General features: G+C 37.8%; 1 protein-coding gene across 2 annotated transcripts in view; it reads left to right on the forward strand.

Moving 5' to 3' along the window:
* The window catches only part of SEC24D (SEC24 homolog D, COPII component), a 102,692-nt gene that overhangs the window by 4,142 nt on the left and 84,880 nt on the right, over window positions 1-13,670 (forward strand). For both annotated transcript variants that reach the window (XM_028087390.2, XM_028087391.2), the window contains exons 3-4: window positions 7,385-7,514; window positions 13,009-13,157. In XM_028087390.2, the coding sequence (XP_027943191.1) occupies window positions 7,385-7,514; window positions 13,009-13,157 (279 nt within the window). The remainder of the gene's footprint in view (window positions 1-7,384; window positions 7,515-13,008; window positions 13,158-13,670) is intronic.

The raw sequence follows: 13,670 nt of genomic DNA on the forward strand, positions 1-13,670 counted from the left end.
CAGGAATCATACCCAAGTCCCTCAAGAAAACAAACAAAAAACTCTAAAATACACCAAAGTAGAACCTTCAGTATTCTTCACTCTTCCTCTCTTCACAGCCACTTTCTTAAGCAAGTACTCACTTCCCTCAGTGACTCTCCATCCTTGCCTCTCAGTCCCTCTATGGCTCAGTGTAGTCTCTGCTCCATGGCTTGGGCCCCATCCACCCTTCCCCCACCAAGGTCATCAGTGGCCCTATTACCAGATGTAGTAGACAGTGTCCTGTCATCTTTTGAATTTGACACTGTTTATGGCTCTTGTTTGTACAAAATTCTTTTCTCCTTTGGTTCCAGTGACACTGTCTTTTGTTATTTTTCTTGATGGCTTTCTGGACATCTTTTTTCTAAGGAGCCCCCTATCCCTTCTCAGTGACCCTAGGTATTGCTGTTTCTCCTTCTTTGTTCTATAGTCACCCCTCTTCTCCTCTCTGATTTTTTTCCCTAGGCTGTAACATTTCATATGACGTACTAGTCTCTCAGATCTATTTCTCTAGTCCATATGTCTCTCCTAAGCTCCAGACCCATATTTTCAATTACCCACCTGTTTACATGGGCACATTAAACTCATCATGTCCAAAATAATTCAGAATTTTTTTTATGAAACCTGTTTTTCCTGGCATTCCATATCTCACCCAGCGTCATCATCATTCACTCAGTTATCCAAATTAGAAACTTTCACTATTAAAAACAATCTCTTCCTTTTACCTTCTTCAATCCAGCTGTCCTCCCAAATTCTTTTGGGATGATTGTAAACCTCATTCCTACCTACTTCCTCCTCTCTATTCTCTTGTCACTCTTCTTGTTCAAGCCATTCATCTTTCACCTGGGTAACTAAAATGATCTCTTACCCATTCTCTCTCTCTCCAGTACTGCCTTTCTCCAACCATCCAGTTCTGTGCCGGAAGGATTTTTATAGCATGCAAATCTAATTTTTGACTCTTTTTGCTTAAAATCTTTTATGACTTCCCATAGCCACCGATTGTATTTTAAGCTCCTTAGACCTTCATTAATTTACCCATTTTCGTTTTTTCAGCTTGTCTGCCACATTACCATACCTGTTACAGCAGTGGTACTTAGCCATCAGTCGTCTGGAGGCTGGTTTGTGCTCTGATTTGCAGTCCACACTACTAGAAGGCCAATCCATGCCTTTATATTGTCCTCCTGGTAGGGTTTACCTCCACACCCCTCCTTTAGATTCACTTCAAGTGTTGTGCCTGTAGGCCTTTCTGACCACTGTTCTTTCTCAAGCCTATCTATAAATGCTTTCTTCCTTTTGTGTTCTCCTAACACCTGTGCAGGCCTCATTTACTACACTGTATTATAACAGATGTGCCTGGAGCAGAGAAGATACTCATTAAATGAGTGTGTGAATGACAAGCTGCTTCATTCATCAGCAACACTCTGGTATTTACCAATATTAAAACAACAACAAAGAAACTGTCTCTGTTGGATTAAATCCTTCACACTTTAATTTAAACCTCTTCCTCCTTATTTAATTCTCAGAGGGATACCAGGCTACCACACTCTGTAAATATACCTTTCTGTAAAATACAGTGTTTTTGTTTATTTAAGGCTGTTTCTATGTTACCCTAGCCTTCATTTTTCTGTATTGAGTGACCCTAGGTCTCCTAATCTTATGTGCCTTCTTTTCTAGTCTTTTGATGATCCTTTTGTTGGTTTTGTGATGGACCTAGGCAACCTGGTTGTGATTCCTTGAAGTATCTATTCTTACATAGATCTGGGCAGTGCTGACTCTTGTTTTGTGTTTCTCACAGACCATACCTCCATTTGTGCCCATCACGGGATGCTAGTGCTATGTAGTAACAAATTTAACAGATTTATTGAGTGAGCAAAGTACTTGTGGCAATATAACAGTGAATAAAATAAGCCTCATCTCAGCCCATGTAATACTTACCTACCTAGTGGAATATGCATTAAGTAAATTGACAGTGACAATACAGGGGGTAGTACCAAGATAAAGGAGGTGGAGGGTGCCATGGTAGCACATGGCAGGGGCACATAACCAAGACCTATGGATCAAGGGAATCTTCCTGGAAGAAATGACCTGGAAGATGAGTAAAAGTTGGCCAAGTAGGGAGGCAGTTCGCTGGGGTCGGGGGGTGGCACTTTTGAGCCACCTGCAAGAGGCTCAGCTTGGCTGACATGTATAATGTCGGCCGTGAGAGGTATGCCTGAAGGGAAAGTGGGGTCGTCCTAAGACTTTATTTAGGCTTTATTTTAACTGAAGCATTTTAAACTGGGAAGGGTAATGATCCCATGTATATTTTAGAAAGAGTTACACTCCACATTAGAAAGTGTAGAGAAAGGCATCAGCCCTGGACACACTGCTTTCTGGAACAGGGTGTCTCATCCTCAGCACTGGTGACATTTGGGGCCAGTTAATTCTTCATTGTGGGAGGCTGTGCTGTGTAGTGTAGGATGTTTAATAGTGTTCTTGGCCTCTACACAGTGGATACCAGTACAACCTATCCTATACCCACCTGGCCCCTGCCCCCTATCCCCAGGCTTTGGCAACCAAAAGTCTTAGACCTTGCCAAATGTCCCTTCAGGGGCGAGATCACCCCTGATTGAGGACCACTGGTCTGGAAGCTAAGAGGCAAGAACTGTTGATGTCCTGAACTAGGGTAGGGCTGTGGAAGTGGTGAGGCTCATAATAGCAAGCTTATATAGGTACACCACCAGGCACAGTGCCTTAGGAACAGTGGTCGTTATGATTATGTCCATATAATAGGGAACTTGTCTTTATTTTATTTTATTTTAGTATGATAAGTGTATTATCCCCATCACCTATTTCACCCGTCTTCCCACCCACCTCCCCTCTGGTAACCATCAGTTTGTTCTCTGTAGTGATGAGTGTGTTTCTTGGTTGCCTCTCTCTCTTTTCTCCCCCTTTGCTCGTTTGTTTTCTTTCTTAAATTCCACCTATGAAAAGATCAGATGGCATTTGTCTTTCCCTGACTGAGTTATTTTGCTGGAGTTAATACCTTCTCAAACTACTCCAAAAGAATAGAAGAGGAAGGAAAACTTCCAAATTCATTCTATAAGGCCACCATTACCCCGATACCAAAGCCAGATAAAGACACCACAAAAAAGAGAACTATAGGCCAATATTTCTCATGAATATAGTTGGAAAAATCCTTAACAAAATATTAGCAAACTGAATCCAACAATACATTAAAAAAGTCATACATCCATGATCAAGTAGGATTTATTCCTGGGATGCAAGGGTGGTTCAGTATTCATGCAAGAGTGGTTCAGTATTTGCAGAACAATCAACATGATACATCACATCAACAGAAGGAAGGATAAAAACCATATGATCATTTCAGTAGATACAGAAAAAGCATTTGACAAAGTACAACATCCATTCATGATAAAAACTCTCTGCAAAGTAGGTCTAGAGGGAACATACCTCAACATAATGAAGGCCTTATATGAAAAACCCACAGCTAATATCATACTCAATGGTGAAAAACTGAGAGCTTTTCCCCTAAGGTCAGAAACAAGACAAAGATGTCCATTCTCACCACTTTTATTCTAGTACTGGAAGTTCTAGCCACAGTAATTAGACAACATAAAGCAACAAAAGACATCTTTGTTTATTTTAGATAAACTTTTTTTTTTTCACAAATGGTTTTTAATTTTGATTTTAGTTTGTCAGATCGAGGGCCAAATCCAAGGTATGCTTTTCTGTGATGTTGTTTTAGGCAGGGTTTTTTTGTTGATCATAGAAGCCACTGTAGCAGAAAGCAATTTGTTAAAGGGTATCAAGAAGCCAAGAGAGTATTAGAGAAAGCGAGAACCAAGCTTGGGATTCCGTGGTCCATAGAAATGCACACCCCACATAGGACTCTTCCTTTAGTAGCCAGTGCCTTTCTTTTTTTTTTTTTAAGATTTTATTTATTTTTCAACAGAGGGAGAGACAGCGAGAGAGGGAACACAGCAGGGGGAGTGGGAGAGGGAGAAGCAGGCTTCCCGCAGAGCAGGGAGCCCGATGTGGGACTCGATCCCAGGACCCTGGGATCATGACCTGAGCCGAAGGCAGACGCTTAACGACTGAGCCACCCAGGCGCCCAGCCAGTGCCTTTCTACCCCAGAACCATCATCTCTGCCCCCTATCCAGGGTCTCCCAGAGGGGTGTTGTTTTGCTGAATTTAGACAACATGGCAACCCCATTTGTAAGAGAATTTATGCAATGGAGATTCCATCTTTCCAGCTCAGAACCATACAGGAAGGTAAGCCAGAAAGAAAATGGAATTGGTATTGAGTAAGCTCGCCTATAATATCTGCTGCTGTGTTAAAGACCAGTTTGTGATTTTAGAGTTTTTTCTTTTGGCATAAGCATAGTTCTTTCTCATGGTCTGGTTTTCCTTTCCTATTAAAATTCTCATACTGTTCTATAAAGAACCTGCTTTCTTTTTATCTCTGATCATTTTTGAAAATACCTATAATGTGGCCAGGACAAGACTATGACTTTGCAGATAACAGTGATACCGATTTCTCTTTGCCCTGAGGATAGAGTCCAAATGGCATACAGGACTTTGCAGCCTGACCCAACCAACTAGGACAACCTCTGTTCCAGCCCCTTTTCCTCACAATCTCTCTGTACGGCCCCTTCTACCAGTCCCTGAGCATGTCCTGCTCTCTCTTATCTTTGCACAGGTTTTCCCTTCTGCCTGAAATCCTCTATCCTGTCTCTATACTAAGAAAACTCCTGCTTGTCTTGAAAGATTCAGCTCCAGCAGTCCTTCCTCTTTGAACTTTTTCTTGATTCCTCTAGGAAGAGTCGGCTTGTCCCCTCTGCTTATTATAACACGAATGACAAGGCACTGTCATTGTTTGTTTACATGGTTGTGAGTTCCGTAAGAGCTCGCAAAGGCACATTGAATGTACCTTGAACAAGAATGAGTTTGAAACATTGCCATAGAGCTGATTTTCAAAAATAAAAGGGAAAGAACATTTTCCTGAAATTGGTGTCTAACAGTTCTGCTTGAATATATGTAAGCTGGTTTTTTTTTTTCAATTTTGTTTTTGGAAACAGAGAAATTTATGAACACGTGAATCCCATGGATACACCAGACATGAATAATTCCGAAAACTGTTTTTTGCTTCTCTGGACATATAAATGAGGGTTGTTGATGAAATTGGTATTTACTTACTTATCTAGGAAATTAGAATATCTTTGGTTTCTTGTAGTATGTGTTAATTATTATTTTTGCACTGGTGTTGTGGATTTTCTACTTTTGTCCAAACTAATGTTTCAAAAATGAAAATACAAGTGTGCATATAATTATGGTATGTATGTTCTGTTAGAATATAAATCCTTGAAAAAAGAAGGGCAGGGGATATGGTCAGAGAAGAAGCCAAGATTTGTTGATTCATTGCCTTATATATCAGGCATTCTGGATGCTCTCATACCTATTGCCTTATTCAGTTCTCAGAACAGTTCTCAGAGATAGGGGACATTACTGCTATGACACAGTTTAAAAGTTGAGGTTTCAAAACATAGAGTATCCTTGTCAGGGTCACAGCTGTGAAATGGTAGGGAAGGAATTCAAGCCCAAGTCTGTGTGACTGCAAGTCTCATGTTTTTCTAATTTTGCTGGCTTTGGAGTTTAGAACGTCATATAAAAATGTAGTGTTATAAGAAAAATATTTGTTGTTTTTCTTCTTAGTATATGAAAAAATTCTAAATAAGACTGTGACTGTAAAGTTAATATAAAATTTTTCTTAAGTTTGAGGAATCCTGTTTTAAGAAAAGAAACCTTTAGGGGCACCTGGGAGGCTCAGCTGGTTAAGCGTCTGCCTTCGGCTCAGGTCATGATCCCAGGTCCTGGAATCGAGCCCTGCATCGGGCTCCCGAGGAGTCTGCTTCTCCTTATTCCTCTTCCTCTGCCTCTCCCCACGCTCCTGCTCTCTCTCTCTCTGTGTCTCTCTCTGTCTCAAATGAATGAATAAATAAAAAATTCTTTAAAAAAAAAAAAAGAAAACAAGCCTTTGTGAAAGTTTCAATATTATTCATGAATACAGCCATTTCCCTGGTTATATTACATTCTGTATTACCCAAACATCTGAAAGCATGTTCTCAAAAGTATGATGATGATGATGATGATAGTATAAGAAACTCTTATTTGACAACTGCAAGGTCATCCAGTCAATTCTCTTGTTATTTGAGAGAATAAACTCTCTAGAGGAAGATAAAAGAAGAAAGGAGGTGTTGGGTATGAAATATCATTATGAGGTCAAGTGGAGGAGAGCACGCAAGGCATCTAGGAGGTCACTGATGATGGTGCCATAGAGGAGGGTGGGGTCAAAAGTAAGTTGAATGAACTGGAACAAAACAAGCAGATTGTAAGTAGAGAGAGCAAATAGAAGACATAGTTTGGGGTTTGTTTGTTTTTCTTTTTTTTCTTTTAAAAGACTAGAAAGGCTGTCACAGTCATCTAGTCCAAGCCCTTCCTTTTGCAGCAAGGGGAAGGAAATTGAGATACTTGAATATAACCTTCTTGCCTGCCTAGCACCATACATCTATCTGCTAGTAAATGGCCTGGTGGGGCCTTGAACTCCTCTGGCCCATGTTCAGTGATTTTTCTTCTGTACCACAATTTCTCTAGAAGAGAAAAATGTCTGCAAACAGTTCTAAAGAGAGAGCTTTAAAGATCTTTTGAGAAGGAACTTCTTGTAAATGAAAACAGTTATTTCCAGGAGCATCTACTAATCACGTGATCCCACATTTTATATGAGTGATTGTGATGACTTGAGGAGTCCTTCGATTGTTTATCACCCAACTATTTGGAATCCTGGAAGAATGATTAACTCTGAAGGCTTGCTTTGCATTTATTGGAAAAACAGATGCTACTTTCCATTTTCCTCATGCTATAACTCAAAGCATTTTCAGAGGTCTTTTTTTTTTCCATAGTTACAGTTGGGATCTTTATGATGCCTCATACTGGTTTTTTCCAGAGTTATTTTCTGATATCCAGAATGGCATTTTTCATTGTGTATTCTAGCATTCTTCGTGTGATATTATGTTCTATCAAGGTGCTTCTACCAAATGCAAGTTTATTATTTCTTCTGTTTTGGTTTCTGTTTAGTATTGAAATGATCTTTCCTTTTCTGTTCTCCTATCATTATGGTGGTCAGATAACTATGCCAGAGCCTGGCATTGACAGGTCCGTGATGGTTAAGGCAAGTTTGAAGGAGAACTTGTCTGAACCCATTTTTTCCCTTCCTCCTCCTCCTAGTTTTCATTTTTAACCTAATGGCACGGCATCCTCTCTCTTTGCACATTCATACTCTTCTAAATTCATGCCCTTCTGTTGCAGGTATGATGAAACCAGCAGGGCCTTTGGGGGCTCCTTCCCCTGGGGGGATGTTGCCTCAGGGCCCTTCACCTCCTGGACCCCATCAGTTTGGCCAGAATGGAGCTCATGCCCAAGGGCATCCTCCCCAAAGGTGAGCTAGGTAGATTCCAACCCACATTTGTATATTCTACTACAATTATCTCACAAGTGCCTTCTAAACTTGCATGTTATTGATTGAAAGTTTGACCTCTTGATACTGCCCATGCCCTTGAAAGGACTTGGTAGACAGACCTAGGAAACAAGACATTTAGAAAAGTTGGGAGGAATAAAGACAATACTAGTACATATTAAAAAAATATATAAAAAATTACTTGTGTCAATACCACACATTTTAATTTTAGATTATATTCATCTTGTTTTAGAGTTCTGTATTAATCTCTGATTCCTTCTGATGTCTATGCCCTGTATGCCCCAATAAATTTTCAATCATCTATCCTCTTGAATCCTTTGTAGAACTGAGCTCAGTGCCAGTAGGTGCTTAATAAATATTTTAAAAATTAAATCAGATGGTGGCCAGTGGTAAAAACTGGATTTGATGTGGAAGGTACACAGATGCCAATGAGGGATTTTTGAAAGGTAGGTCAAAAGTAAAAACAGCACAGGAAATAAATCCTGTTTGTGTTTATAATAAATTAAGGAAGGGAAAAGTTGGAGGAAGGCCTGAAGAAGCCAGGGTATGAGATATATAAGATGTGTAGAGCTCTGTACCCCACTGGGAACTATCCCATGGAAAGGGAGCCAACATCACACCTTCCCTGATGGAAGTCCCATTATTGATTGTCCAGTGAGCTGCTGCTATTGAGAATCCCAGTGCCAAAGCTGTGTGTAGTGTTTACTTTGGAATTTCTCCAAGGAGTACCTGGAGGCTTCATTTCCTAGGTTCCCTCCAGTGTAGGGTTGGGTGAGGGGAGGAGTAACCCCTCAGTGTGAATCTGGACCTGCTGCTGCTGAAGCCATTCAGTTATCCTTTCAAGGGGCCTGTGAATAGTCCTTGTTAGTGGGAAAACTCTCTGGTCTTTTAAATATCATCAAGTTAATGCTCTTACAGGACATTTGTGAAGTTGACACTTCCTGGCTCTTGTTTGTCAGGATAACATTTACCATTGACATGGTTGCTGTGAGATACAGAGTGAAAGAAACAGGATGAGTAAGTCTAAGTAATCTGGTTTACATGTGGTTGTGGTTTGAACAAAGAGCACAAAGTCAAAGGGCATGACTCGGGACCTGACCCTACGACCCCTACCTAGTCTCATTCGCATGGTGGTGGGGCACAAGGATTAGAGTAGAAAGACTGAGAACCAAGATGCCTCTTCCAGCTCAAAAATTCGTCATGTGATGAAATTCCTGGGGCCTCGAGGCCTCCTCATTTTGCTCACTTGTAAAATGAGGAAATAGAACTGTCAGTCCAGAGCACAGGGGAGAAGATCTGGAAAAGTTTATTGTGTGAACTGCCAAGCATTTTAGATTTTTTTTTTTTTTTTTTTTAAAGAAGAGATGCAAGAATTAAACAGCTAGTTTGAACTTAAGAAAGCTTTTGGTCACTGGTGTTAGCCTAGATTGTGTTGATCTTTTTGCTTCTTTACATTTGTTTCCCTTGAATTAGGTTCCTTAGAAATAAGTAAACTGTGGACTTTACCATCAGATAGACTTTGGCTGTTTGGTTGTGAGCTCAGCACAAAGTCTGGCACCGTGAGGAGTATAGACTGTGGAGTCAGGATGGGTTTACTACTCTTGGCTCAGGCAGCTATTACTTCACTTCTGTGTTCCTTAGTTCCCTTATCACAATTTAAACTATAATGATGTGGTTGTAAGGATTTTGATGGTTAATGCATGCCAGGAATCTTGCATAATGCATAATGCCCATGAAAGACTCAATATGTGTTAGCAGTTGTCAGTACCATTTTCAGGGCATGTAGAATGTCTACTCTCCGTAGCCTGTCCTTCCTACTGGTTCAGTCCAGCTACTCATAACAGCTCAACCTAGAAATCTGCTTTTATTCTGATTCCCAGGGAAACCCTGACAGATTTTTCCCCATCTCCCCCATTATTCACTTGCTTCAACTTGAACTGTGAATCAAAGGTTGGAAATGAATTTAAAAATGAAAAAGTCAGGGAAAAGTCTAGTATTCATGCTCAGCATCCACAGTTACCACGCTACTTTGCCCTCATGGCAAAGGGCACAGTGATTGTGGAGGTGAATCACACAATCTGATGACAAGGGGTTGTCAGAGAGCATAGGTGGCTCATGACATTTCTTTGATGATGATAGCACTTCATCGGTGCTGTTTATACTTAGAGAACCCATCAAAAAATCTCTTAATTTTTACAATATCTAAACTGTCGAATGAAAACAAGATATAATAGTCATTATGTTGATTAAAATTTAAAAATTTATCCTTTTTATTTTTAAATATTGCTCCTTCACAGCAATGTTTTATAAAATTTAAGAATTATACCTAGTCATTTGTCTTCTTGATCTTGGCTGAGGCAGAATAAATGTCTTAAACTTGTAAATAGTACTAAAGTTATTTACAAAGTGTTATTGCTGGGTGGGATTAATCTAGTAAATAAAATCTGTAACTGTAAGTTATATAAATTATCTATTTTGATCAAGAAATTATGAATTGGAGGGGAAGAGGGTAGGAAGAGATTCATCTTCCCAAATTGAAGCTGATGGGGTGAAATCTGACTAAGGACTTGGTTGCAAAGAAAAAGAGTGAGCAAGAAAAATAAGAGAAATAGTTGTTTTCTCTTTAATTTTTTTCTTTCTTTTTTTTTGGTGGAAAGCAGTGATAATGGGCAGAGGTTTTATTTTCTCTACTTCATGGACTGAGTATTTAAAATCCAGATTTTACTCCAGTCCTATCTTGACAAATTTGGTAGCATATCTCCACATTCTAGCAATTTTCAGCATACAGCTCACTACTTGAGCAATTTGTTAAAAACTTAAAAATAAGAAATATTTGAGATTGAGCAGACCACAGACAACTGAGTCAACTCTCCAGAGGTTTAGGACTAAACTGAAGCTAAGTTTTTATGTTTTATTAATCCCCTGGTAGTAATTCTTCATTGACTGTTGTTTATTATGGTGGATCTGCTCTTTTCTGACATTGAATGAAACAGCAAATTAAAATATAGCATTGAATATTTTCTCTGCCCAGAAACATGTTAAGTGAAGGAATCTACCTGAGAAATATTTAAATCATATGGTTCTTAATTTTAACCATTATATTTATAGCACAGAAAGGGATCGTTCCATTCTATCTGCTCATTTTCTCATTTGAAAGCTGAGCGCTATAGAGATTTAAGTGGCTTGCCCGCAGTCACACACCCGGGTCTCCAGTTGAGACCCAGATTCATACCTAAACTCTGATACCTACATGCTGTGTAACCTTGGATTAACTAATTTAGTAAAGTAATGAAATTGAAAAATATTAAATCACTTTGCATGTTTAAAATGTTCTGTTAATCTCTTTTATCTAAATGAAAGTTTTTGTTACCCCTTTACTACTACTTTATTCTTAAATTAATAAAATTGCTTTTAAAATTCAAATCTAAGATTTGCAACATTTAAGTTGGTTAGGGAAAAAAAAAATTTAATTATGAATTTCTAAAGCCTAACTCCCAGGACATATATTAAGCAATGAAGGATAAGTAGGCATTTATGGGTCAAAAAGTAATGGCCTAATGGTTGTGTATTCTCTTCTCTCATTCTGTATTTTAAATAATTAACCTTTTGTTAAGTTTAAAAAAAATATTGGAGGCTGCTTGTGTCATAACTTCCATTTGAAACATACTTCATCCTATTTGTAGTTTGTAATAAATTATTCATATAATTTTATATTTTACAAGTTATTAACATTTGTGAAATATCTGTAAATATGTTTTAGAGATATTTTTTTTCTTAAACAATTGAATAATCTCTTCTTCCCCCAATTTAACTGCTGGTTCCCAGTTTCTGCTTATTAGATCCAAACCCTGTAACAATACCTCATGCTGCACCCACTAATATATTTTTATAGAGTATGTACATTCTGTCTGTGTGCGATTATTGCATGTATCTATCTCTTGTGACTTTTTTAAAAAGGCAGAAGTATCATTTCTTGAAAAAAGAAATGATGTTTTTATGAAACAGTGAATTTACAAAATATATCATTGACAATTCTTGAAATCATTTCTAGGTGACCAACAATATTTTAAATGTGTCAATTAAGACTTGTTATATTTTGCCTTGCCTTTCTTATTCCTAGTGTCATTAATAAATTAGAGATATAAACAAAACTTCAATTGTGAAAAGTTAACTTTTATATTTTCTCTCTTTATTCAGTTTTGTTCCAAAAATTATTTAAATCAAAAGATGTTTAGTGTAACTGTGTTGGTCTTGTTTCAGTTTTTTGACAGGAGAGGAAATCAACAGCTTTGCTAAGCAGTATTGTTTGGGTTAAAATGTTATTCATTCTAACTTTATAACCCTTTATAACCAAGTATCTGCTATAGGGTAGCTTTTGATAGAAAAAGCGTTTGATCATTCATCCATTTAACTCAAAGTGTGGGATATCATCATTCTGAAATATGCTTAAATACCATACAGCATAATGGTTTGAAGGTTAATTTTAAGTTTTGTTTACAGTAATCATTCAATTTAAGATACATGGAGAAAAATGACAAGAGAAAATTAGTGTGATGTTTTGGAAAGTGTACTCGCTTAAGACCTGGGAAGAGGCTAGTCCTGGTTTTATCACACATAAGTTGTGGGACTTCAAGCAAGCCACTGGCCTCTCTCAGGCTCTGCTCCTAGCCTCTCAGGTGGAGTGAAAGATGGAAGGCAGGAGCGTGTGCCACTAGGGACATAGTTTCCAGTTTGTGGAGAAATTGAATTCAGAGTATACCATTTTGGGAAATTTCATTTTTATTAGTAAGAGGTCACAGTGTAACTTGAAGGGAAAGCTTTAACTTCTTTCTGTAGATTAATTACAATAAGAACAGTTTCTATTCTATTCTACTGTGGCCACTGTTTCATTCAAAATAAGGAAAAATAAATATACAGTAAGTTCAAACTAAATTAAAGGTAAAGCATGATGAAATTTTTAGATGACAAGGAATGAACGATTTCAAAACTTTTTACTGAGTTGTTCACTTTCAAGTACTGTTTTGCAGGGCACTGAAATTATAGTGCAGGTAATTTTTTTTTTTAAAGCTGGGTAGGAAAAAGGAGAATGATCATAAAGATACAATGACAAAGCATTTTATTTTTCTTGGTTCTGTTCTATTAATCATTAACCCGGGTATATATAAGGCTGTGGTGGACTCAGCTTCCCAACTTGATTTCTAAAGCTGGTTCTATGTTTACATTAGGAATTTTTTGCTAAGTATCTTGACATGCTGAGCTTGTGAGCATAGTAATGAGATGATGCTACATGATTCATTTTGAACTCTCATTAAATTAAAGACTTAGGATAAAACATCAGTTATTTCCCTGGTGTCCATTAGATGGGCTTACTTAATTTAACAAGTTATTAACGTTTGTTGTATATCATTTGCATATGAAACTATGATATTGTTTAACATCTCTTTTTCTCTCTTAGATTTCCAGGTCCTCCACCTGTCAACAGTGCGGCATCCTCCTATGCACCATACTCACCATCTACACAATCATCTTATTCAAGTCCTGCATCTACTTCATCCGTCACCCAACTGGGCAATCAGCTCAATGCTATGCACATTAACAGCTATGGTAACAGTTTCATCATTAGTGTTCACTGACCACCTATTTCATGAGTATTTTTATTGAAGGTGGTTTTTTCCATTTTTAAAATAGACATAACTCAAAAAAAAAAAGTAGGCATAATTCTGGCATATATTGAAGTGTTTTTTAGACATTTTAATATAAATCATCTGTATTATGTATGGCTGTAATTATTTTTTTCTGCCATTTATTTCAAAATAATTGAAAGACCCTCAGCATACCTAACATTCAATATTAGAATAAAAAAACAAAAAAATGCTGACTTCACAAATCAGCATTAGAACAGTGAAATTATTTTGAGAAATGTGAGGATAGTTTTAACTTTCTGTTGTTTATAATGGGGCCCTAAAATAAAAAAATATAGTACTTATTGTTTCACAGTGCTTTGATTCTGTATTTACATCATGAAAAGAATGGAAGCTCAGATGTTTGAGGCAGAAGAGAGAATAATAGGAGAGAGAACAGTTACAGTACTGAGATTTGTGTCAATAGAAATGCTGT

Source organism: Eumetopias jubatus, unplaced genomic scaffold (assembly GCF_037043125.1).
Source record: "Eumetopias jubatus isolate StellerSeaLion01/CBP00866 unplaced genomic scaffold, mEumJub1_p1.0 scaffold_2, whole genome shotgun sequence".
In the NCBI taxonomy this organism is placed as follows: domain Eukaryota; kingdom Metazoa; phylum Chordata; class Mammalia; order Carnivora; family Otariidae; genus Eumetopias; species Eumetopias jubatus.